This window comes from Aphis gossypii, chromosome 2 (assembly GCF_020184175.1).
Source record: "Aphis gossypii isolate Hap1 chromosome 2, ASM2018417v2, whole genome shotgun sequence".
Classification (NCBI taxonomy): Eukaryota; Metazoa; Arthropoda; class Insecta; order Hemiptera; family Aphididae; genus Aphis; species Aphis gossypii.
This window is the reverse complement of record NC_065531.1, coordinates 37836114-37861480: the sequence shown is the minus strand read 5'-3', so window position 1 is coordinate 37861480 and position 25367 is coordinate 37836114. Positions and strand designations below refer to the sequence as shown.

Sequence of the window (25367 nt, the reverse complement as noted above, 5' to 3'; positions counted from 1 at the left end):
CATATAACAAGAGTTAATTAATAACTACGTGCATACAAAATGAGTTACCCTTACAAAAGCATCACCCTAGGTGATTGGGCCACATATTTCTCATCGTAATACTTCACTATATGACGCATAATAGCCCACATAAAGTTCAGTTTTATAGCTTCAATAAAAATTAGTTTCAAAAGACAAGCAGATTAAAGTACATAAAAATATAAAATAAATATTAATAGCATATATTATAATGTGATTGAAGAAAAATAACTTTTACGAATGCATTATAGGAGTAGGATGAATACCTACATTTTTAAACATTTCGAAAATATATTTGAAAGTATTGTTTGCAGTTTCTTTATATAAAATATAAATAAAGTAGTTATAGAAATTACTATACTAGAATAGATTTACGATTTTAATGAAAAAAAAACTCTCAAAGTCTAATGAAATTTCGTTCAACTATCCTCTTTTACTCTCCACAACCATTTAAAAATTAATAGAAAACTTATTGAGTTTAATCAATAATAATCAAATACTCAAATATAAATTATTTTTCTTATTATTAATTTATGAGTAGGTTTATTGTATAGTGATAGATATGGTGGGTCGAAATGTTGAACAGAAATTTATTACCATTGTTAGGTTATGAAGGTAATTTGGTGGTTTTCGAGAAAAAAAAATGCTGTTATATTCATGTATGAACGTATCATAAACAGTGTCCGGGTTTCTGTAAATTACTACTTTGCGAGAGTCATTATTTTGCGTTATGTGTGAACATTATTGTTTAAAGTAATAAAAAATACATTTATTGCAAAGTACTATTGTATTTGAGATAAAGCCAAATGTGAAATGACAATTATTGTAACGGTGGTGAATGTCGGGGGAAAAGTATATTAATAAAATTCATGAGTTTAAGTATTTTTTTTTATTTGTAAATAGTTTTCCAAGAATATTACAATGAAATACTACTATAGAATATTTAGTGTATGCATTATTTTGAAATAATATAAACATAACTCTATATTTGTCTTTCTCAACATTAAGAAATTTCGTTTTTGCAACAATTTACTTTTGTATTTATTTTTGGTACAGAAATAATATAAATAAATACGTATTTCTTTATCAAACCAACCGTTTTAGGATTTCAAACTACAACTAATGTTGTTTTATGATTATTAATCCAGAAAATTAATATTTTGTTTTTGTTATTTTAATACTACAATAATAGTAAAGTTAGTAAAATTACTGCGAGCCCTCACCGTGCATAATATTATAGTTAGTTTCATAGTTCAGAAATATTTCTTATTTATCATATTTCTCCCTCATATTTAACCTTACCACTCTTAAAATTTTTGGATATCCCCCAAAAAGGCTCAAAAACAGCTGGTGTCGAGAGTTACTTAATGTTTAATGACCAAACATTTAAATTAACAAAAAAATAAAATCAACAAGTTAGGGTAGTTGTATTATACTAGGTGACTCTTTCTATTATGCTACTCATGTAAACATATTAATAATGTTATCACATATTATTATTGTTTCTTAGAGAACAGATTGTATTTATTTTTAAATAAACAATTATAAAAAAAAATTTTCATATTATGTTTGTAAAATGAAATATACGCTTTTTTTACGTTATTCTATAATGGGTGTATGAAAATGGAAAGTGGTTATGTAAATGGTCATAAATATTTATTTTATGAGAGAATGAAATAATTAATACTATGTAAATTAAGTTTTCACAAATATTAAATGCGCTTACTTACATTTAGTATTGCCCGTATTAAGTAAAACGTCACTTCAATTTTGCAGAACGAGTCAAATTTCTAGAAACAATAAATGATTTAATATTTGATTAATACATTTATATATTCTGTTTGCAGAATTCGAACAATTCCTAAGATATTGCTTCTCATACTATGATATTATTTTATTGTATATACTATATATATATATATATATATATATAAACAATAAACATGTATATGTTCACAACTCACCTTATTTACATGGTCTCTGAGTACGTTCGAGTAAACAATGGCAACCGCTTCGAGTGCCATAAAAGTTATGAGACCGACAATCCATGGTACGATTAGGGATACCCGTTCCTGAAACAAGAATATAAATTTATTTAAATAGGTATTCTTGGTTTAACAATAATATGTATTTAAAAAAAATTGTACATAAAAATCTTTATGGTTAGTTGCACTGTTCCGAAAATTCTATACATCCCGTTGTAGGTCATATATACCTAGTAATTATAACATTTTTATTATTATTTTAAATTTGAAAAACTATACTTTAAACCGAATAATATTGTCTTTCCTAACGTTTTAGCTTTCATATTTAAAAGTAAAATAATAAAATAAAATTACATTGTACTGACATTACCGCGGTGATACGAAAGTTCTAACATCCAGTCATCACTATACTTCAGTATCTTATCCTTAATTTGAATTTTGTTTTTATTTTACAAAAAAAAAAAAAAAAAATTAAATTTACTTTTATTCAAAATTCCACGGAAGTAAGGTGTTGTAGGAGCTCACGTTTCAGTTTCATGTATTTATGATTGGTTTAAAAGTTATGTCACGTGCTCACGGAAGACGTGCTGGGCGGTCCACACGTTCAAAATCAACGTTTTTTTTGCTTTTGGGGAGAGGATAATTAACTAATATGTATATTGTATAATGTACACCCGTAGAAAAACGTAATTATCGCTATTTGGTTTTTAACGAAATATAATTTCATCTCTACGAAACGGTTTTCACTTTAATATACGAACACTACCTATATATATGTTGTAGTATGATAAATGGGTTAGAATTTTTTGGTTTGCAAATAAAAAGGTTCGATTCACTAAATCGATTTAAACGGTGTATTCAATAAATAATTCACATTTTCGTCGAGTTTTTTTTTAAATATAATTTTTATAAAAATGAATTTATGATCGTATGTGTGATTAGTTTTAAAAATTAATTTAATTTAATTTATGAACTGCTTAATAAAATATACTATAACTGTGAAGTATACAAGCAAAACGATAATATTGTGAAATATAAATTTAAAAGGACATGCACAAACATTTTCAAACATAATAATTAATAGGATTAGTATAGAAAGTTTAAAAGTTTCAGAATATTGTATAAATTGTACATACAGGTGTATTAAACATATAGCAAATATTGCATAGTATACACTTTGTTTTCCTATATTAGCTTTACAACAGGAGTCAGGAGAATACGGAGCCAGTTCTATAAATATAAATGTAGCGTGATTCGCTTGGAATGCACACTACCCTTTTATAATTTAATCATTCATTAGTTAAATTATGATTTTCGGAATTGTTAAGTACATTTATTGACCATATTTTTAAATACTGGTAATTTTTACCTTTTAAGGAGCGCATAATAATTAATATATAATCATCCTGTTCACTGTAAATTTTCAATCCGCTGATTTTTTGAAAACGTTGATGCGTCTAAATTTATTATAGATTTTAGTTATGGTTTTACATAAAATTTAAAATATGTTTAATATTTATTTTATATTTTTTCAAACAAATTTATAATTATTTAAGTCCCCGTGTTATACGTAAACCTATTATTATTGATTATCAGGTATTATCCCTAGTAATAACCTTAGCTGAATTAATTAGAATATTCTCGTTATAGGATAATCTTATTAATAATTAAAGTCAAAAAGGTCGCCTATAAAATTAGATCATTTACCATTAACTTATCTTCCGCACCACCCTCTTTTTTGAATCTTTTTTTTAATATTTACAATTTTTAATATGTTACGATTGCAAAATATATTTTATTTACTATAATTTTAATTAATATGAATAGTATTATGATATGTGATACCACATAGCTTACTCTAAATTCTCTTCCGTGGGTTCTTACTGGGTCAGTGTATAACAATACTTAAAATAGTGATATTATATTATTATGTTAATATTTTAGTACAGGACGAAAGCAAGGAACAAGAGCATTAATAATTTTAAATTATGACAACTGAAAATGTAAATAACTGTAGAAATAATATTTTATGTATTGTAATATTTACGCGGTCTAAGAATATTATTTTATTTTTATTATTTTCCTTTATTGCTAATGATTATGTTAGTATCTTAATTTGGCAATTTGGAGTATTATTAAAAAAAAAAAAACTACAAAATTTGTTTTGTGTTAATATTAAAACATTACATAATACGAAGAATAATATTTTACTAATATAATACTGCGCAAGATAAACTCGCGAGTGCTGGAAGTTTCGTCCGAAATAATGTCAATATGTAATAATATACGCTATATTAATAAATTGTCATCGTCAGTTTTGAACCGAACCACTACGAATACGTTTCATTGTGATTGTATCCATTTATTATGTTGACACGTTAGTAGTCATTAAAACACCGTGTACCCTTTTAATTACCTACTGTGGCCAATATTTGAGTATGTAATCGACGCGCATAATATTGATTTAGTCGCTACGAGTTCGGATAATATTATATTGGCACGCGTAATTGTAAATTTATTTATTGTCTTCTTTACTTTTCTCGTGTACTAATTACTGCTTTGTTCTGTCTTGTTATTTATGCTCGACGTTATGTGTAAATCTAATTTACCAACTATGTTACGGGTCAATACATAGTAAATAAACGAGAGAGATGGCTCATTTATTTTGTTTTTTACATCAAATTTCTTAAATGGAAATACGTTAAATATTTACGCAGGACATAATAATTATAAACGATATACTATACAAAATATATACACATACCGGGCGATTTGTCAAACAGTGAATAGTCATTACTCATTAAGCATGTCGAAAAGTATTAACAAATATTTTTCTTACATTACCTATTTTAAATCTTTTACTGCTGTTCACCAACTTATATCGTTATACATTTTCGAATTTTTAGCTTTTTAGTTTGAAAATTTACATTTTTAATTTCATGGTCTGCTTATGTTAGTTGATCCTAATATATTAGTTTTTGATACAATATTATTAATATTCAGTTAGTCAACATTTTGAAGAGAACTCCCACGACACTCTATGTCGATTGTCAAAACGGTTAATACCCATAACTAATTAAATACTTACTAAACATTTAATTTTTATATTTAAAAATAATTATTAGAAAAGTATTCTGTTTTGGTATATGATATTCAAAATGTAAATTGTCACTTTAAAAATTTTAAAGTTTTGTAATAAATTCAAATTTTGTAAAAAAAAATATTTTTAAAATAACTGATTATGCATTTTGAGAAAATGAAGTTCGATTATTAAAAGAATCACTTTGTAGTTTGTATACATTACGTTTCATTATTTTGGTATGATTAAAAGCCAGACTAAAAGCTTTGTGAATTTTTTTTCTATAAAATACATGTTTTCTTGAACTTAAAAGTTTACGTAGTTATTAAGATGGTTTTTACATTATTCATACAAATTGATTGTATTTTAATTTCATGTTTTATTTCAATCTACCAACTAATAATAACTTACAAAGTATTTTTAAGGTTTTACTATTATATTTATTACCAACTTCAAAATATACAGTATTAATTTAAATATGTATTTAAAAATAAAATACTAGATTTTAAGAAGATTTGAATAAATAAGAAGAATCAAATTTGTAACTATTGCCAAGTACATCTAGTAACAATTGAAAATTTAAGAAAATTATAGAATTAAAACAATCGAACAAAATAGAATACCTTCTACAATGAAACAAATTTCTGTTGTGAATATTGTCAATTATAAAAAAAAATGATAGTAAAAAAAAAAATAATAACATGAAAACGTCAAAAGAGCTTATTGTAAGCTTAATTTATTTTTGGCCTATTTTATAGTACATACAATATACATATTATTATTTCTTAGATTACATTTCTTAATTTTTATACTGTTTTAAAATATTTTTTTTTTATTTAACGATTAAATAATGCTTTTTGTTTGTTATCTACTGGGATAGTATATTGACTATTGAGACTAGTGATTTTTAATACCTTTATTTATTATATTCCAATTTATAATCCTAATTAAAAATGTAATTGTATTTGTTTATTCATAAATTTTCTTAGTCATTGTTATAGTATTAATAGCTTTTCAATTTTCTGTAGTCCCAATGTTATAAAAAACATGTACAAAGGTTTAAAAACCTATCATGGTTTGTGGTTAACATGATTTTGTGAACTTTTAAGTTATAACTTGTTCTAGTTTAGTTTTATATAGCTTAACAGAACATGACATTTTATGTATTTGATACTATAATCTGGATAGTCATTAGTAATTATTTTATTCTTAGAATTGTTCTAACTTTATTATAATTATTCAAACAAGTTTAATGAGTAACCAATAATTATTAAATATATATTAATATATGTATTTATTTTATTGTTATTGATAATTGAGTATTTTTTGGGTTTTATGTGAATTTGAGAGGATAAAATAAATGTCATATACGTATATAAAAATGTATAAACTATCTTTGACAATATAAACTAAAAATAAAAGAATATTATAAAATTGATTATCAATAGAAATTTAATCATATAACGATAATTGATGATTTTTAGTAATCATTTATTTTATTCACCATTACAATAGTGTACCTATTTTATATATTTTATTATATTATTATATGTATTATTTTATAAGAATATAATTAAGTATGAGGTATCATTTTATGGTGGTATTTTTGGTAATGATATTATTGAACATTAAATAAGCCAATGACATCGAAAGATAAAAATTAGAAAATAACTGACAAGTTTTTACCCGATTTTCACTAAAAATTATAAGTGTAATTATTTCAATGGTTTTAAAATAATTGTATTTTACTTATTGGATTAAGATTTTTTCATGAAACTTTTAGATAAAAAATAAAAAAAATAATTATTATGTATCACGGTAAATTAGAATTTAAGATAACACGGTTCTAATGTGATACTTTTGAATTATTATGATATTGTAGTAATGATTTAGATATTACAGATGATTTATGAGAATCAATAGATATTTTTATTTATTTTAAATGTACACTACATAATTAACTAGTAAAGTACCTAATGTGAATAATAATTAATATTTATACATGAAAAGTATGTAATATGTTTCATACTTCCAAATCTAATAATCGTAATATAATTTTGTTTTAAATTTATTTTTTATTAGATATGATCATCATCTTACCCGAATAATAAATAATATGGTTTAGATTTTGAACCATTAAAGAATCTTAATTTAAAAAATGCAAAATAAAATGTTTACATAATATTTTGTTAATACGTCATTTAATTTTATGTAAGTATTTATTTGTTTTACTTATTTGTAAATCCTTTTGTTTGCAGGATGAATATATTGTTAAATATTATATTTCCAAAGTGACTTTATTTGAATGAGTGTAGAGGAATGTTTATAATATTTATAGCTCTTTGTCATTCATTAAATGAATAATATTTTATTTGAAGTATATGTAGATGTATATTATTAGTTTATCATAATCACATAAGTAAATAAAATATATTTGTACGTTCCTTAGTACATATTCCGTTTTTTGTAAAAAAAAAGAATCATAACAATGACCTTGGTTTTGTGCTTCATGTTAAACTTTTTATTCCAAAATAATGATTTATTTTTCGACAGCTAAATTATTGATTTAATTTTATGAATATAACTTAAAAATGGAATATCTTGTACTTATTTTTTTTATATTTCAAAACACTACGTGGATATTAAATTATAAGCATTTAAAATATTGAATTTATCGTCATACATATTATTTTAAGTTAAGAAAATAATATTATTAGATTTTTTTTGATGTGTTTAGTTGAAAGAGTGGATAAACAGGTTAATTCATAATATTGAAATAAAATGAAAGAAAACAGAAAAAAGAGTGAAATTAAGTTTTTATATAAACCATACAAATATAAGTGAATCATTTAACATATATTATATTTATATACTTCTTTTCCTTAATTTATACCACTATTCAGTGACTTAATGTTACATTATTATATAGGTGCTTATTATAATATGCGAACAGCTATTTTGTTTTTTAAAAATAGTTTCTATATATTTTTAGAAACAGTGAGTAATATACCTATATTTTTTAATTTAATAGGTAATTAATATCCTTATATTATGATTGGAATTCATGTTATTATTGTTGCATAAAAAAAAATACAAAATGTATTTAATTTGAAAACAAATATGAGGAAAAATTAGTGTACAATTTATAATACATTACACTTATATTTATATAATACATATTGATAGACTCTAGCTGTTGAAAACAAAATAAATGTTTTTTTCATAAATTAAGTAATAAAATGAGAAAATAGTAAAAGAACCCTAAGATTATAAAACCTCTGATTTTAAAATTCACGTGGAACATTTTATTTACTCGTAGAAACTGAATAATACTATTCAGGGATAAATCGAAACACAATTTGTCTGTTGGACGGATAGTTCAAAATATGTTTTATGCTTAAATAATCTAATAAAATTGATAATGGCACACGATATATTTTATATATTTGTTCGAACCGTACATACGAACATTCGTATTAATGTAAAATACTAATATTTAAAATTATTTTTAAAATTCAATACAAGTTTAATAATATAAACGTAATTGTTACTACTGCCGACTTTTACCCGGATGAGAATATGGGTTTTTTGTTTGTTGTTGGGTGAGGAAGGAGGTGTCTTGATGACATGAAAATAATTAATGTCAAGATTTTGTCACAAACCTATTATAGCACGTTGAAACCTCTGATGTGACATTAACTTATCAAAATATAATTAACGACCAGTGGAAACCATTAAAAAAAAAAAAATTGAAAATATAGCAAAACTTTTGTAACAAATTATACTTAAAGCATTTGTTTACTATCGATCGGATATTCTGTTTTGACCCTGCTAATTACAGTTACTTTTAACTTTCTTACATTTTTTAAAAATGAAATAATATCGGATATAAGTATATAACATTCGAATAAAAAAAAAATAAGAAATGTCATTTTCAAAATCATATTTTTCCATAATAACAGTATTAAGTTATGTCTATAAGTGGATTTATAAGCACAGTGCTGGAAAAAACAAGAGCTCATAAGCATCATTTTGACGAAATATTATTTAAATTTTAAACGTTATTATAAAAATGCAATTAAGAATTTTTAGCATTTTACTGAAAGTAAGTAAAAATAGTTTTTACATTATTACAAACATTTTTAATATTACATCGTGTAATACTGTAATAAATAAAGTGAAAGATTTTTTACGATAACTATTCAAACGAATAAATTTGAAAGTAAATTTAACAGATTACTTCACTTTATATGACTTATACATTGTGAAGTTAAATATACATAGTTTATTGGAAATAACTGAATACATCAGAGAATAATTTGAATTAAATTTGTTAGTATCTAATGCAATAAACTACAAATATATCAAGTATCTATTTTAAACCTCAAAATATACAGCTTTGTAGAAACGTGGTCAAATAAAATTTAATATCAAATTAGTATTACACAATATGTAAATATTTGTTATCTGTTTAGTTATCAATACATTTTTAACTATGATTAATATAATAACATATTATTAATTTAAGTTTTAAATACTTGTTATATTTATGGGTTTTATTGGCTTAGGATCTTATCAAAATTGTTTTTAGATTTTGATTAGGAATGAATCTGGGTGAAGTAAACAGTATATTATGACGAATTATTAACAACTTTGTTTTTGTGCCTAGTTTACCTTGTTAATTTAATATCTTAGCACTGTTTCTTTTTTTATTTTATTATTATGCATTTATCTATAATAATTTGTGTGCTTATTATAGTTAAATAAATAATATATTTTTTAGAAGTTTAGACAGGATTATAATCTTATAGTTGTTTTCAAGTGAAAGTATATCTAGACATAGTTTGGATTAAATCGTATCAAATCCTATTGATGTGATGAAAACCCTGATTTAGAAAATTAACATAAAATTGAAAACAAGCGTTAAGTTTTACAGTTGGTTTATGATTGATTATCGCCTTGTAAATGAAAGAAGGACGAATAATGTTTTACATAAGTGTGGAAAGCATGACACAGATTGATTGTATCTTTATGGGGAATTTTGAGTTAAAATAATGCAGTTTATTATATACGTGGGTAGTACATTGATACGGTGTAAGAGTTGGAATGTATCACTGTGACGTAGACTGATGTATGAAGGAACTCATTTACGAAAATAAAATAAAAAGCGAACATACCACTGATCCAGGTAGGCTACAAGCTGATGTATCACTGGGGTCTTAGCGTTAGAAGTGGACGAAGACTAGGCAGTTATGTTGGGGTTAGCATTAAGGTTAAACCATGTCGAAGTAGTAACGGCGTAGCGACAAATGTAGTGATGTGTAATCTTTAATGGTTTTAATTATAATAAGTAGGTACTTGAGGCTATGATAATTATTTGACCGTACCTAATACAATAATATTGAGTATTAATTAAACATCAGCTTTGACGACAAATATAATCAGTATAGTGATTTTAGTTACTAAAGATAACGTTATTCTTGACATTTTGTTTCCGTAAAATTTCTTGTAATTCACTATGTTGGATGATTTTAAAGTAGTATTCTAGATTATGTATTTTTAAAAATGCTTTAAAAATATTTTAAACCACGTTAAGCTTAAATCTACATTCTATATACAGATATTTACATTAATAATACAAATAAGCCATATTTTAATAAATATTTAAATACTTAAACAAATGCATAAATGTTGAATTGAAAAAATAAAAATAATACATAAACATGTTTTCTACATTTAGTTGTTTGAATTTAAAAATAATTTTTGAAAATGTGTGTTTAAAATATTTATTAGGTTAATACCTAATTTATTTGGTAAAAAAGTAGTTATTTGACCCATTAATATCTTGTAGATCAAGTTAAAATTTCAATAAAAAATCGAATTAAAAAGTTTTAGATGAAATACATAATATTATATAAATTATGACCATTAATACCTTACTTAATTACAAAATGATACTCTATATTATATTTTTTAAGATAGTTATATTGAAAATTCTACCTAACGATCGAAAAATATATGATATGGAGAAGTAATAATGAATAATATTATGTAGAATTTAAATTTCTATTATTAGACTATTGGAGTATTGACAAGGTTATAGCTAATGCAGAATTGAGTTTAGAAAGCAATAATACGATTAACAGTTGGTAGCACAATTAATACGTCTACATCTATAAACGGGTATTACAGAGACAATTGAATATTTTATTATTACTTTTTTGTTCATTAATTTGTCGTTAGAAGAGTTAAGTAATTCCTGGCAATGTAATTTGGCGTAAATATTCAAGAATTTTGTGTTAGCCAAGAATATAAAAAAAATCATACATATTATCTAACAACGTATTTCAAATTTTCATTAAAATATAAACTTATAGTTAACTCATTCGTGTAAAACATAAAAAGTTGTAATTTTTTTTTAATAGTTTAATTTTAAATGTAATAATAATAATCGAAATAATTCTAAAAAATGCATTCAAAACAGTTGTATTTAAAAAGCCATTATACACTTATAGTAATGATTCGCATTTACTTGATTTTTGATTTATATTATTTGGGTGGTGCGGGTTACCAGTTACGGTCTATGCAAAGGCCATGTGTATGAATGTAAACTAGCCAGTATGGTCATATGTAAGACAAGTTTTAAGGACGAAGATTGAATATTCGAATATTAACATTTGTATTGTATAATTGCAATATGTATATGATATAGATGGGGGTCTCCATAAAAAATATATTATACAAAATATATTTCTAAGAAACATATGCCATAAGAAAAAAATGGAATGTGATTGAAAGAAAAACTTGGACGAGAAAATTAAAATTCACAACTCTACCTTCAAGAAAATATGTCAAAACGACAAATACATCATGACACAGAAAAATAAATAGAATAATATCACCTTATCCTGGTACGAATATTAAGTAACTATACATGCATGCGATTTTCAAATTATTTTACAAAAACTTTTCAACAATTATAAAAATATTGAAATGAATTGTTAGTTTGCAGATAACCATTGAAAAAATTAAACATCGAATCAAATGTTTAACTTAAAACTATAAAGTATTTTTATTGAAAAACAATTACTTATTATAGTATACACAACTATGTATTAATTTTTTTATACTTCTAGAAACGGTCTTATTCCTTTGACTCTGAGAATTTCCTGGAATTTCTGAGAGTACTAATATTGTAATCGTTAGAATCATAATTTTATTTCATATCTAAAAGTTAAGATTACTGACTTTCGAAGTTTTAATTCTTAAATTTCATTCAATTCGGTCATAAACGTATGCATTTTCAGGTTAAAATTTAATTGGATTTTTTTAAACTAAATAACGGTTAAATGATATGATATGATGATGATGTGTTTAAATAATATTAATTGTTACATGTAAAAAAATAAAAATTGGGATGAACTGTTAACATGCATAGGTATAATTCTACGTCAATTATGTTGTGCATGTAAAATTTAATATTTTGGCCCACTTAATACAAAATTCAGTCATTGAATAAACATGGTTTTTATCATTATTGACATAAGTAAGTAAATGTCATTGGATAATTTTCATTTAAATTATTATTTACTTGGGTTGAGACAAATATAACCATTAAATGTCTTATTAATAAGCCATACATCATTTAGGACAATTATTTGAGGAACAATTTCAAATATTTGAATTTTAGTTAATGAGATATACCTTGTGCTGAAACAGTTGAAAATACGTTTTGTAAATGTTTAGTGCATAGTATGATATGTTTTCGATACGGTCATGAAATATTTAAAGGAGGGTTGGTAATAATATGATATATAAATTGTATAGGTATGCAACTACTCATTTAATAAAAAAAATAAGCACAATGTGGTTAATATTTCAGCTTTAGAATAACAAAAATTATTCGTTGTTTTTGTATTTTTGTATTTTAATAATTTTATTAGATATTTAAATATTAAGTTTAAATTATGGTTAATTTAAACGCAATACTCAAATTTAAATTAAAGATAAATATAATTTATATGTGTAACATTTTTGTTTGAGTTGTTAAATATTTTATGAGTATTTATATACTTGTGTATTAAATAATAAGTAATAAATGTTTTATTCAACCATCCGCTCAATAAAAACGAATCGGAATACGTTTTTAATTCAATACGTCTTCACACATACAGTGTAGCTTACTACTTCTTTCGAAATAAAAGTAAATAAAATGGATGTTGCCTTTAGTATTCGGTCTTGATTTTATTTGTAATGGAAAAGAAAATAATAAATAAAAAAAAACCAAAATGAAAATAAGAAAAAGATACCGAAGGGAAAAGAAAAGTTCGGCATTGTAAAAGTCATGTTGAATTGTTGATAATGGCGTCTGTAAGTTATATAGATTGTTTGCCTTCGAAATAAAACGTTCTTAGTATAAATGAGTAATATTTACTTTGACGATCCCAAGGAGTAATATGACACTGGCAGCGAAGATGAACAAATTTGTACCAATTACGGCAGAGTATGCGATTTGAACACCTGTAATTAATTACAAAATATACATTAGCTTAATTTAAAAATTATTGCTATAGTAAGACAAATAAAAATAAATGAAAAAAAAAAAAATATAAATTTATCATTAGCTGGTATTTGAAATAAGTAATATTTATGACTTTTCAAGATTAATCAAGCTTCAAAATTAAGAAAATTGTAGATACAGCGAACGACTTTAAAGAAAGATAAATAAACACCGAGTGTGTAACTAATCTTCCCCACACATGGAAATCGTTTTCGAATGTAATAAAATATATTAGAGCTTTCACTTTTAAAGACATTTGTGCAACTATTTATTATTATAGTTTAAATATTATATTGAAGTATGACACGTATTTGTTTTTGTAAATAAAAATTATGTTCATTAAAATTTCAATTATTTAAGTTCTCAATATGTAAATCTAATTTTAATATATTTTTTTCAGAAGAAATACATAAATCTTCTTTATTTAAGTTTGTTTGTAATTTATGAACAATAAATATCAGATTAAGATATTCCCGAATGAAACATATAATAGAATATTAATGTATAAACAGATAAAAACTTATGAATAAAAGAAATTAATTTCAAATGGAGTCCGAATTGATATAGCTTTTATAATTATTTTTATCAAATTAAGTTTTTTTTATGTAGAAATATTGTAAATTAAATTATTATATTTTCATCCGGAGGCTTATTAAAATAGTTTTACTATCTAAGTTTTAGATATTATGTAATTATCATAATATTGTAATGAAGTATAATATTTATTATTATTTTTTTTTTTTAAATTGATCTTTAGCTTCAGCGATACCATAAGCTTTATAAATTATATATTTTTACTTGTTCATGGTAACGTACAATATTGTTGTCCATACTATGATTAATGATTATATATAAAAATAAAATGTATACAAATTAAGCCTATAAATACCTAATAATATTAATATTTGGAATTTTTTTTTTCTGTGATGAAGTCTTAATATGAAATTTAATTTAATTGAAAACCAGAATATGCAATAATATGGAATAATTTAATCATAACAAAAACAGTTTATTATTTAATATATTATGGATTGATTAAAATTATCTAATGAAAAAAACTAGACAAAATACATAATATATTACAAATTTAAACTATAAAATAGTAAGGTTTTACTTACACAATTGAACATTTGTGTATCATAGTTGCTAATTATTGAATTGAATACAGGAAATCTTATAATTATTATAATTCATGATATTCTTATATGTTTTTATATATAAATTATTATTATATGATGTAAAATAATAATAATAGTGAATGTTATAGTATTATATATAGGACATAAAGTGTTTACTCGTAATATGGAGATGATTTACGATTAATTAAAAGGACATTTTGAAATTAATGTGTTATTTTATTTAATTGTTTATGCTATTACATAAAATGTCTAACATAAATTAAACTGTTATTATTATATTTTTAATAAAAAATTTTACGAAATTAATGACGCAGAATTAGTCAAATTTGGAAAGATTAAAAAAACTGTTTTCCTTTAAATTAAATTGAATTTTTGTTGGTTATTTTAGTGTGTTTTACTAGTATTACTATTACATTTTTCTAAAACATTTCATGGTAAAAAAGGCATGTTGTAAATCGTAAGACGTACGTGTTACGGTTGAAAAAATAAGAAATATTAGTTCGAAACAATAGAAAAGGGTCCATTGATAAGTAATGTTTTGATCGCGTCATCTATTTACTGCATAAAGGAGGTCATACTATTGTATTATCATTTTTTTTAAACTTATTTAACTTGATGCGAATTAAGTTATTATAACATTAATACCTATATGGGATATATGTTTTTATTTCTTTTTATTATCTTCTGATGTTTAATCGAAAGAAAACAAACAATGATAAATTACTGTTAAAGTCGACTTTTCTTTTTAAGTCCATTAATTAAAAATATAATATATCATAATTTATGACACAATTTTTTATCAATGCAATTAAATTAGTTGATTATTTAGTATTCACTATTTTAATTACACAGTTTCTATTTATTTTGTACGTTCTTGCTATTAAATTCGATTATAAATATTTTTTCAGATCATTTTGTATTTAATATCTTTAAAGTAAGATTAATAAAAAAAGTTGTACAGTCGTTGCCAGATAAATTGAGACAGCGGTGGTAGCGGCGTGGTAACGAAAAACCAGAGGTTCTCCGTATTTAGTACAAAAGTATACGAACACAATACTGGCGTGAATAAGTAAATATCCATCTGCATTAATGTATTCCATAATTTTCATATCACATTAATCTATTAATATTGTCATTGTAAATCGAGTTATTTATTTTTATACATTTATTATAAACAAATTGGTGAAGCGACGAGTCGCGCCGCGTGGTAAAAACACACTTAGTTAGGGCTACACCTACTGAAAAGCACCACCACCGTCTCAAGCTATCTGGCAACGATTGTACTTTCTTGAAAAATGCCATTGTCCCATCTGTTTGAATGAACGAAACTGTAGTGTTGGTGCGTTGTTATTATTTGAGCAGTGCTAATGACAAGGGAATTTAAACGAATATTTGTTTATTTTTAAATGATTGAATGCCGTGGTTTCGATAGATAGAATATGTATTATGTATATTCTAAAAGATTTTTAATTTTTATAATAAAATGTCAAGAAATTATCATTGCAAAATTCTAAATATATTATTGTAAATTTTAAGTTGGTGGTTTAAAAGGATAGTAAGTAAAAGTAATAGTAAGTAATAGTCTGCAAGGATAATCAACAGTCATACGAATGTGAACTTTCCATATACATCAGAGTAAGCGCTTATCAAATAACAATCTAAATAATTTTACTGTAGGTTTCAGCACATAAGACGGGTTAGTTATCTAAAGGGTCAGACGGTAGAAGTTGATCATGATGTAATGCAAAGATTCAGTTCCATTAACTATAATAGTATACTCCAACGGAAATACTATGGTGACAAGAGATCAATACTAAGTTAAAATTACATTATACAATATTTATTTATTTATTTTCAAATAAAAGTCGTTCCAATACTGCCTAAGCATTTCTAAGTTACAAAATATTTAATAATGAAAGTTCTATTCTTTTAAAACAGTCCGGATTTTAAAATATTACAAAATTCAAAATAATAAAATATTGTTGAGCTTATTTTAATAAATCGCTCAGTGAATTTGAATCATATTATTTTTAAATTGAAGTTTAAGCGATAAAATAATAATAAAAAATTACGCAGTGGGTATCACTTAAATAACAATCGGAGATTCAAGTCCTAAACAGCGGTTGAATGGTAAATTATTCAAATCTGCTGGGTATTGGTTACAGAAATTCATTAATAATTATGCAGATTACTTAGCAGATAAAATGGAAACAAGATATTAATTATAATCAGCATACATTATGGATAAGTGTCTTAACATAATTATGTAATATATAGCAATTCATCTAATTCGATTAAGTTAAATATATATTAAATTAGGTATAGACTATGTATGGATGGGTAAGATTAATAAATGGTGATCAATTTTAAATAAAATTGTATTATTTTTTTAATGATCAACAAATGAACATTTTACAATAATAAAAAAATATTTAATAGCCATAAGGTATTTGAAACTTTTGTACATTTTAAAAATAAAATTATAGTGCTGACAGTTGGCAATCATTTGATTGATTTGAAAATAAAGAACCAACCGAGAAATAATATAAATCAATGTTAGATTTTTTAAACATTTTATCCTAAGTGATTTTTTTTTATGAAGTACAAGTAATAAAAAAAAATACTTAACACATTTTTATAAGTTTATATAGTTTGTCTCGACGGTTATATTAAATTGTGTCGAAAGCTTGAACTTTTATGCCTTATTGTGAATTTTCTAGAAAGTTATTCTCTGGACCAAGGTTTCGGGCGATGACTTGAAAAGTGGTGACGGATAACTTCTAATAGTATTCGATTTAATTGCTGTGCAAAAGAACACGTACATGACAAGAAAAAAAATGAAACGAAAATACGCATTTAGCCGCGCCTGCGGTGACTACTTATCACTGGAGCGTAAAAAAGTTTATCGAACAACTTACAGCAACTGCGATGTTGATCGTGTCCCAAAAAAAAAAAAAAAAAAATAGTGAGAGAGAACCATATAGAGGTGGATGTGATGGTGTCGTAGAAGTATATGTGGTGTATGTATATATTTGGTGTACGATATAGACAGAAATGTCGTGGCGTTCGTGGTGGGGGAAGGGGAAGAAAGAACGAGGAGACTGCGGTACGATCTTATAACATACATGGAAGCGACTGGCTGGCTGGGGTGGGTGGTAGTGGGACACTGGAAGTGATTGTATAGTGTGTACTAAACGCGTCACGAGTATAATACATATATTATGTGTATACAGTATATACACTGTACATATATAATATTATACGAGTCCGGTGAATTTAATCAATTAGTTTCGTTGCTTCCGCCGATACGTCAGCAGGATAAACTGCACCGTACATTACACGGTCTGAGCAATTCATTCATTAAAGACAAACCGGCAAATATTTCGCGCGCCTTACATATCCCGTAATTGATATACGTCGCACTAATGGCGAGCATTGCCCGTTTCATCCATGATAAGTAAGTATTAAACACTGTATTATCAAGCTTGTGGTCACGGGGTACGGATGAATGAGGTCCCTGCTCAGCTACTCCGTACCGAACCGTTGTATAATGCACTTACCTAGTATATACCTATACAGCACATTTTTCAACTTAATATAATAAAAGACGTAAGGTATATATTGTTTGACCGAATAATAAACTATGATGTGATAAAATGTTTAACCCTCTCAGACCCCGCTATTTCATGTCTCGTAATTATTTTTTCATATGTATAAGTATATTATTTATAAGTATATGTATCTACGAGTAATTTAATCCACGTTCGAAAGAATTCGGACAATTATTGAAAGATTTACAGATGAGTACACAATAGTGTACTTAAAATAATAGTTGTACGAGAGTTGTAATTCTAAATTTGTACTGATCTAGTAACTTAGTTTTATCGATTACTTCTGTAATACTGAAATGTATACAGTAAAATTAGACAAAATTAATATTTCGTGTACTTTTTTAGCTGAAGTGAATACTTCAGCTAGAAAAAGATATTTGAAATCCAAATTTTTACATAAAACCTTTACTACACCATTAAAAAATATACAAGAAATGTTCCTATTATATTATGTATATTATTATATAATATATTATGTGAGCTTTAAAAATAATTTGAGTTTAAAGATCACGCAAAAGTGACAAAAATATCATTTTCAAAAAATTTTGATTTCTTTTGGTTTTTTTTTAATAAATCACTTTAAAAATTGTATAAGAAAAAATAACTTTCAAAAAAGGTTGCACCAATGTTTTTTATGCATCAGTTATTTTTTCATGATAAAGTGTCAACTATTTGAAATTTATGATATGATATAATCATAAATATTTTTGTTGTATCGGTTGAACACATAATAAAATTTATTGCACAAAAATTGTAAAATAGAAAATTCTGCTTTACTTAAAACATTATATAACGTCTAGAAACTACCAGTATAAATTACTAATCTAGATTATCGAAATCCTTTTGGATAATCTAAAATTTCATTATAAGCTTCTAAATACTATTATTAATCATCGTTTCTAATGTTATGAATTAAATTTATTGCCTAACCAAGTTTGTACTAAGTTGTAATAGTAGACGCTGTTGTGTAGCACTAGCTGTTAATGAAAATAATAATATCTTGGGATAGATACATGTAATCAACGACAAAGATCTTTTGTTTTAGTTTAGCATACACCGCCAAAATAAATTTTATTCATTTTCTACGACTTCATGAGTAACCATTTCTTTTGCGGTGCAATTTTCTGTTTTTTTTTTGTGTCGTCGTTAAATTTTGAAAATATAGGACATTTTTTCAAATAACTTTAAAACCTTGCATTGAAAAATGTAGAAGTTGTATCACGTGTAATAACAGCGTGAAAAAACAAATTTTTTTCTTTACTATAATAATTTTAATGTTCCAGACTTGCGGATGAATATATTTTCAATTCAACTTTTCTTTTGCCAAGGTTTAGTTAAAAAATCCTGTGAATACGTGTATTATTTAGATTTAGCGACGAAGAAACTGTATGGTAATATAAAACATGCATTTCACATAAAATTAATGCATTCGTATTATTTTGATATTCTCGTATTTTTCAGTATTTTTCATGGGCTTACATTATAATTTATGTTATACTGTAATAGGAGTTACTGGTACATACTACAAAATGCGTTAATTTTGTAGAGTATTTTCTTAAACTTTTTTTATTGTAGTATAAATTAAGGTAAACTAAGTTTTTTACAGTAATTTATTTTTAGTAAAAAAACCAATTTTTCGAATAGCTGGTTGTTGAATTGATTATTAAAAATAATAGATGAAAACATAGATTTTTTTTGTAGATATTTTTTTTTTGTTACGTTTTTTGTTTTTATCGTAAGACCATTAGAAAACGAGATATTCATCATAATATTTTTTTCACCTTTGACCTCAAATATTAGTGGATACTTCACACGTTGTTCATAATCATGAAATAACAAATATATGTGGGATAATTTAGTGTGTATTTTTTCTAGGTAATATCTTAATTTGAATGACCTAATCGTTATTTGATTACACTATATTTTACACTTGACACAATATATTTTAAGAAAGCTATAGTTGATATATATAAATTATAATAAAAAAAAAAAGCTTCATAATGATCTACTTTAATATTCGTGTATCACGAACCAAAGAAGATTAGACAAAAATTACTAAAGATACGTATTTCCGTGTTTTGGGATCGACGGTTTTACGATTATGATCGCTAAAGCGCACAGCTGAATGACGTCTTTTATGATAAAATTATTATTATTATCAGTAGTAAAATCTGTTTATGAGAAATTGACGTGGTTTTATTCGTTTAATTGTTGTATATTTGCGTAGCGTTTACTATTTAGAAGTCGGTTAATAAACTGGGAGTTCGTGGAGTAAAGTAGATACATACTGAATATTATATACCTATGTATATGTATAATTTGTAATATCATTAAGAACTACAACAAGCTAATAAACAGTTTCCAATGAAACTACATTGAGTTTAATCTTTTTCTAGATTTCCCGGCAAAGGCGGAGCAATGCTTCCGCGACTAACAAGTTTTCGCTCCGGTGCTAAAAGTTCTCAAGCAATTTTAGGTTTTAAATATTTTATCATGCCATTTAATTCACTTCGCATTAAGAGTTCACCCTCAGTTTATCACGCGGCTTCACTATATTACAATCTGAATAATTTAATTCATTTCTGCCTGATACAGTATTAAATACAGTAGGTACCACCGAGTCGTTTTTATGATACTGATATAGCAGACGACGAGGTATTTTAGTTGATTGAAAATTAGAGGAAAAAGATGCTCTCTGTTTTCGTTATAAATAATGTTTATAAAATATAAATGATCCAGAAAATGTATAGTAATGTAACGCCAACACACATTTTTTAAAAATTATTATTTGATTGAGTTTAGTTACGAGACGAAAAATAAACCGTTGGAAATAAATAACGATGTCTGATAAAGGCTTAAGCTAAATTATAAACAAATAAATTTAAAATTAAAGTATGATATAACTTCATTACATTATATTATGCTGTTTGCTTTTAGTAATTGATGATGCCTAATTTATAGTTTTATTTTATAAAATAATTATATGATAAAAAGTAGGTATTATTTTATAAATAAAAGAATTATAATTAGTGACTAATTTTTGCAAATTCATAATCTTAGCATCAGACTTTACTATGAACTATATATATGATATAACATGTTATGAATGAAGATATATTAATTTTGTTGTAAGTCATATTTAAAATGTAGGTATGTATAATATATATGTGTATACTGTATATATTATTTACTATGTTACTACGTTTACTCACCATAAAATACGTCTTGAAGAAGAAGTGCATTTTTCATGTTTGAACTTATCATCCAACTGTATATTAGTACAACTAATACAGAAATATTCTGAAACATACCAATTATATAAGCATAAAATAAATGTTTATATAAATATAATTGCACACATAAAGATAATATATTAATATTATTCGATAATGTATTATGTCCTTCTTAATAGTCACTTGAGTTATACATAAAAATATACGTTTAGAATTTATAATTTTTTTATCATTAGTTTTGAATTCTAATTTAAATAATATTTAAAAATTGTATGATTGTAGTATGCATTACTATTATATTATTAGATAGGTATTTAGATTATATAAATAATGTATTATTGTTTTTATATATTTTTATTTATACCTACCTAATATGTACGGAAAAAAATTATGATTGATGTTATAAATATAACTTATAAAGTTTCATTGGATTTGTTGAAACGTAATATATAGTTATATCTAAAATAAATTAATTAGTTTTCCAATAATTTCTAATAGTATTTTTGAAAGAGTTACTATGTTTTGATCGTCTTTTCAGAAGTGGAAACCTTTATAAGCCTATATAACATTAACATTTATAAGCAGAGTTTTGAATTTGGGAAAAAGGAGTAATCGCATTATAAGTTCCTTTGTAAAGGAAATCATTACAATCATCAATAATCTTAGTATTAAATATATCTTCTTATATTTTGATCCAAATAACATAAAATTACTTTTATTCCAACTATGAGAAAAGGTATTTAAATTTTAACTATATGTATTAGCTACATAGGTATTATGACTACAATATATAAAATAAAATATTAGAAAAGTACATTACTAAATAAAATTTATTTTATTTTTGTGGAGTTTATTAAAACTCAATAAGTATCAAACATCTAGAATATAACTATGTAACTATCAAGAACAAATAATAATTAGCAGACTTCTTATTAACCATATAAAATATATACAATATTATCTCATGGATACCTAATGAATACAGACCAATTATTACTGAATCAACTTGTTGGATGATACTTTAGTCAAATACATAATAACAGAATGTCGTTAATGGCCTCTCACCATTTTAAATATACCGGGAAACATGAACGCAACACTATGACCAAACTCATTCTCATTATAATCTAATTATAATTTTAAAAAAAGCAGATTTAAACAATAAAGTATAACTATGTTAAAATGTATAATTATAACAACAGTTCAACAATTACTTAAACTCTATCTAGATATTTTAAAAAAAATCTGTTTAAAACTCATGGTATTTGAAGTCAATATAACTTATATTAAATAAAAAAAAAGGGATGTATTTATTCGATACGTTTTTTAACTTATAAAGTAAAAAAAAAAGAATGCATAAATCTCTGTTCTAACGAAAGCATTAATTTGGTTATTTCGCAGTTACAGTCACTTTACTTTTATCGATAGTTGGAAAATTCAAGTACCCTTAAGATATTTTTCTTGTTAAAATTAAAAAAAGATATTTTTTTATGTTCAGACCCATAAAAAAAATCAGTTTTCAAATACATAATAATGTGTTTTATATGCAGCCATTAGTTATTATTTTCTATAAACATAAAAATTAATTTTAGGATTTAGGAAATATTTATAAAATAATTGTGAATTATATTGTGGATAAATGTTGCAAATAAATATTAAAAATATTACAGAATATTGTATTTAGATCACATAAGAAGTAAGATAATAAGTTGTAAATAATACAAACCTCTGCCTAATATTAAAATGATAATAATTTCATAAATATGTTCATCTTAGTCTGTTTTGACATGGTATTTTTAAATTTACAAAACAATTTTACGATTACCTAAGTACATGTTTATGTATTGTTTTTAATGTCTAGTACAACATAACAATAAAATGACATAGCATATTATATGGCATAGGTAATCACAAATTAATTTGATATTTATATGATTTTATTCATTGAAGTATTTGAAGTATGGATTTATACAATTCTAACTATTTAAAAAAGAATATAAATGATAATATATATACCAACTTTATCAAATCAAATAATACGTTTTGTATTTTTAACTTAATTTTTTTTTGTCGTTATTAGAGTTAGTTTAAGTCATTGTTGGGTTTTATAGGTTTGGGAGGCACTACATTTCTCATATAATAATATTTATGTTGTGCAGTATTTCATGGTGCGATACTCTACGTTACTCGATTTTGTCACAATGTGCAATTAACTTTTTCTCTTATGGATAATACATTAATAACCAGACAGGTATTTAAATATAATACTATACACAAATTTAGGAGATACGAGTACGCGTTTTGACGGTTTACAATTTGTGTAGATGATGTTAAGATGTAGTGAGCGTAACCACATATGCACGATACTCGGAGTTCTAGAGGGAACATTTTCCAAATATTACTGTTAGGAAATGGAGTTTCCAAAGTCTTGGAAGTTATTTGTTGTACACAAACTTTTGTCTAACATTGACATAACATTATTATTATTATCTAATTTTTTTTTTTTGTCACGACCGGGTAAACTGCGGTGTGGTCTGTTTGCGGATCTGTCCGCACGGAACAGAGGTTCGTTTAACTTACACCCACACGTAATATAGTTTGCAAGTCCCTTGATCGTACAACCGATTGTTGTCTTTGTTAATCGAAAGAAAATTTATGTTGATAATTACAAAAAAAAATAAGTAAAATATAATTTATCTCCTGGTTTTAAAATAATTGAAATGTGAACCTAAATTAAGTTATGTTTTTAATTTGACGGTTTATCATTAGGGTGATATATTCCACCGATTAAATTTTCCTCAAGTCACGGTTTCCGCATACTGTGGTGTTATTTATGTCCATCTAACTACGCACATATTTTATATCTCTACAAACAGAAATATTATACGAACGATAATTATGTTTCATTATGAATTTTAATATATATAATATTTCATAATTTATTTTGTGTGGCACATTATTGTTCTCGATTAATCTTTGTAGTGTGAGTAAAATAAATACGAATTTCAAAAGACATTTTTTTTTTATATAACTGTACTGTCAAAAGATAACTCTTTCAGTAATCAAAATTGCATGCTACTGTTAATGATGTATTTTATACATATATTACTGAATCAAGTACCATAGTTTATTTGGATACATTGTGCATTATTTTATAATTATTATTGTGTACTTATCAGGGAAAATAATATTATTTGGAGATTTTATGTTTTATATCATAGATATTAGTTATCATAATAACTTTAATTAACATAAATATGTAAATTACTTTTTTAGCCTAAAACCAGGTATAGGTAATATGTATTTAAATATTATAATTATTACATGTATACTTGTATTATTTATGAAAATGTTATAATATAGGAGAGAAGACTATTTTAGCTCTAAACATTTATAAAATATATGTTTGAAGTTAACTTTTAAATATTTATGTATATTAATAAATAATAATGATTCTAAAAAAAAAATGACAAGTGCATTTTACTTTAAATTTCAAATATTAGTTTAAGTATTATAAGTATATTACAAGTCAATAGTCAATTGTTAAGTTAAATAAGTAAATAATAATAAAAATAAATCATTGATATCGAATAGTATATAGTATATACTATTGCTATTAAAAAATTTAGTAAATTTAGAGTTTATTTTGTAATTCAGGATATATTTTTGTTTCATTTTATTATCGTAATAATTGGATTTTTTTCATTAATACCAATTATAACCATATAGTGGAATAGCAATA

General features: G+C 24.4%; 1 protein-coding gene and 1 long non-coding RNA gene across 2 annotated transcripts in view; one reads left to right on the top strand and one right to left on the bottom strand.

Annotated features, from left to right (window-relative positions):
* LOC114122418 (uncharacterized) overlaps nucleotides 1-25367 on the bottom strand; it is a 102342-nt gene that overhangs the window by 8472 nt on the left and 68503 nt on the right. The window contains exons 3-6 of the mRNA XM_027985074.2: nucleotides 21605-21692; nucleotides 13517-13602; nucleotides 1983-2090; nucleotides 1749-1808 (exon numbers count right to left, since the gene is read on the bottom strand). Coding sequence (XP_027840875.1) covers nucleotides 1749-1808; nucleotides 1983-2090; nucleotides 13517-13602; nucleotides 21605-21692 — 342 coding nt within the window. The remainder of the gene's footprint in view (nucleotides 1-1748; nucleotides 1809-1982; nucleotides 2091-13516; nucleotides 13603-21604; nucleotides 21693-25367) is intronic.
* Nucleotides 15998-16658, top strand: LOC126550195 (uncharacterized). Its single transcript, XR_007604234.1, has 2 exons — nucleotides 15998-16352; nucleotides 16459-16658. It is a non-coding gene; the product is annotated as an uncharacterized LOC126550195 (long non-coding RNA).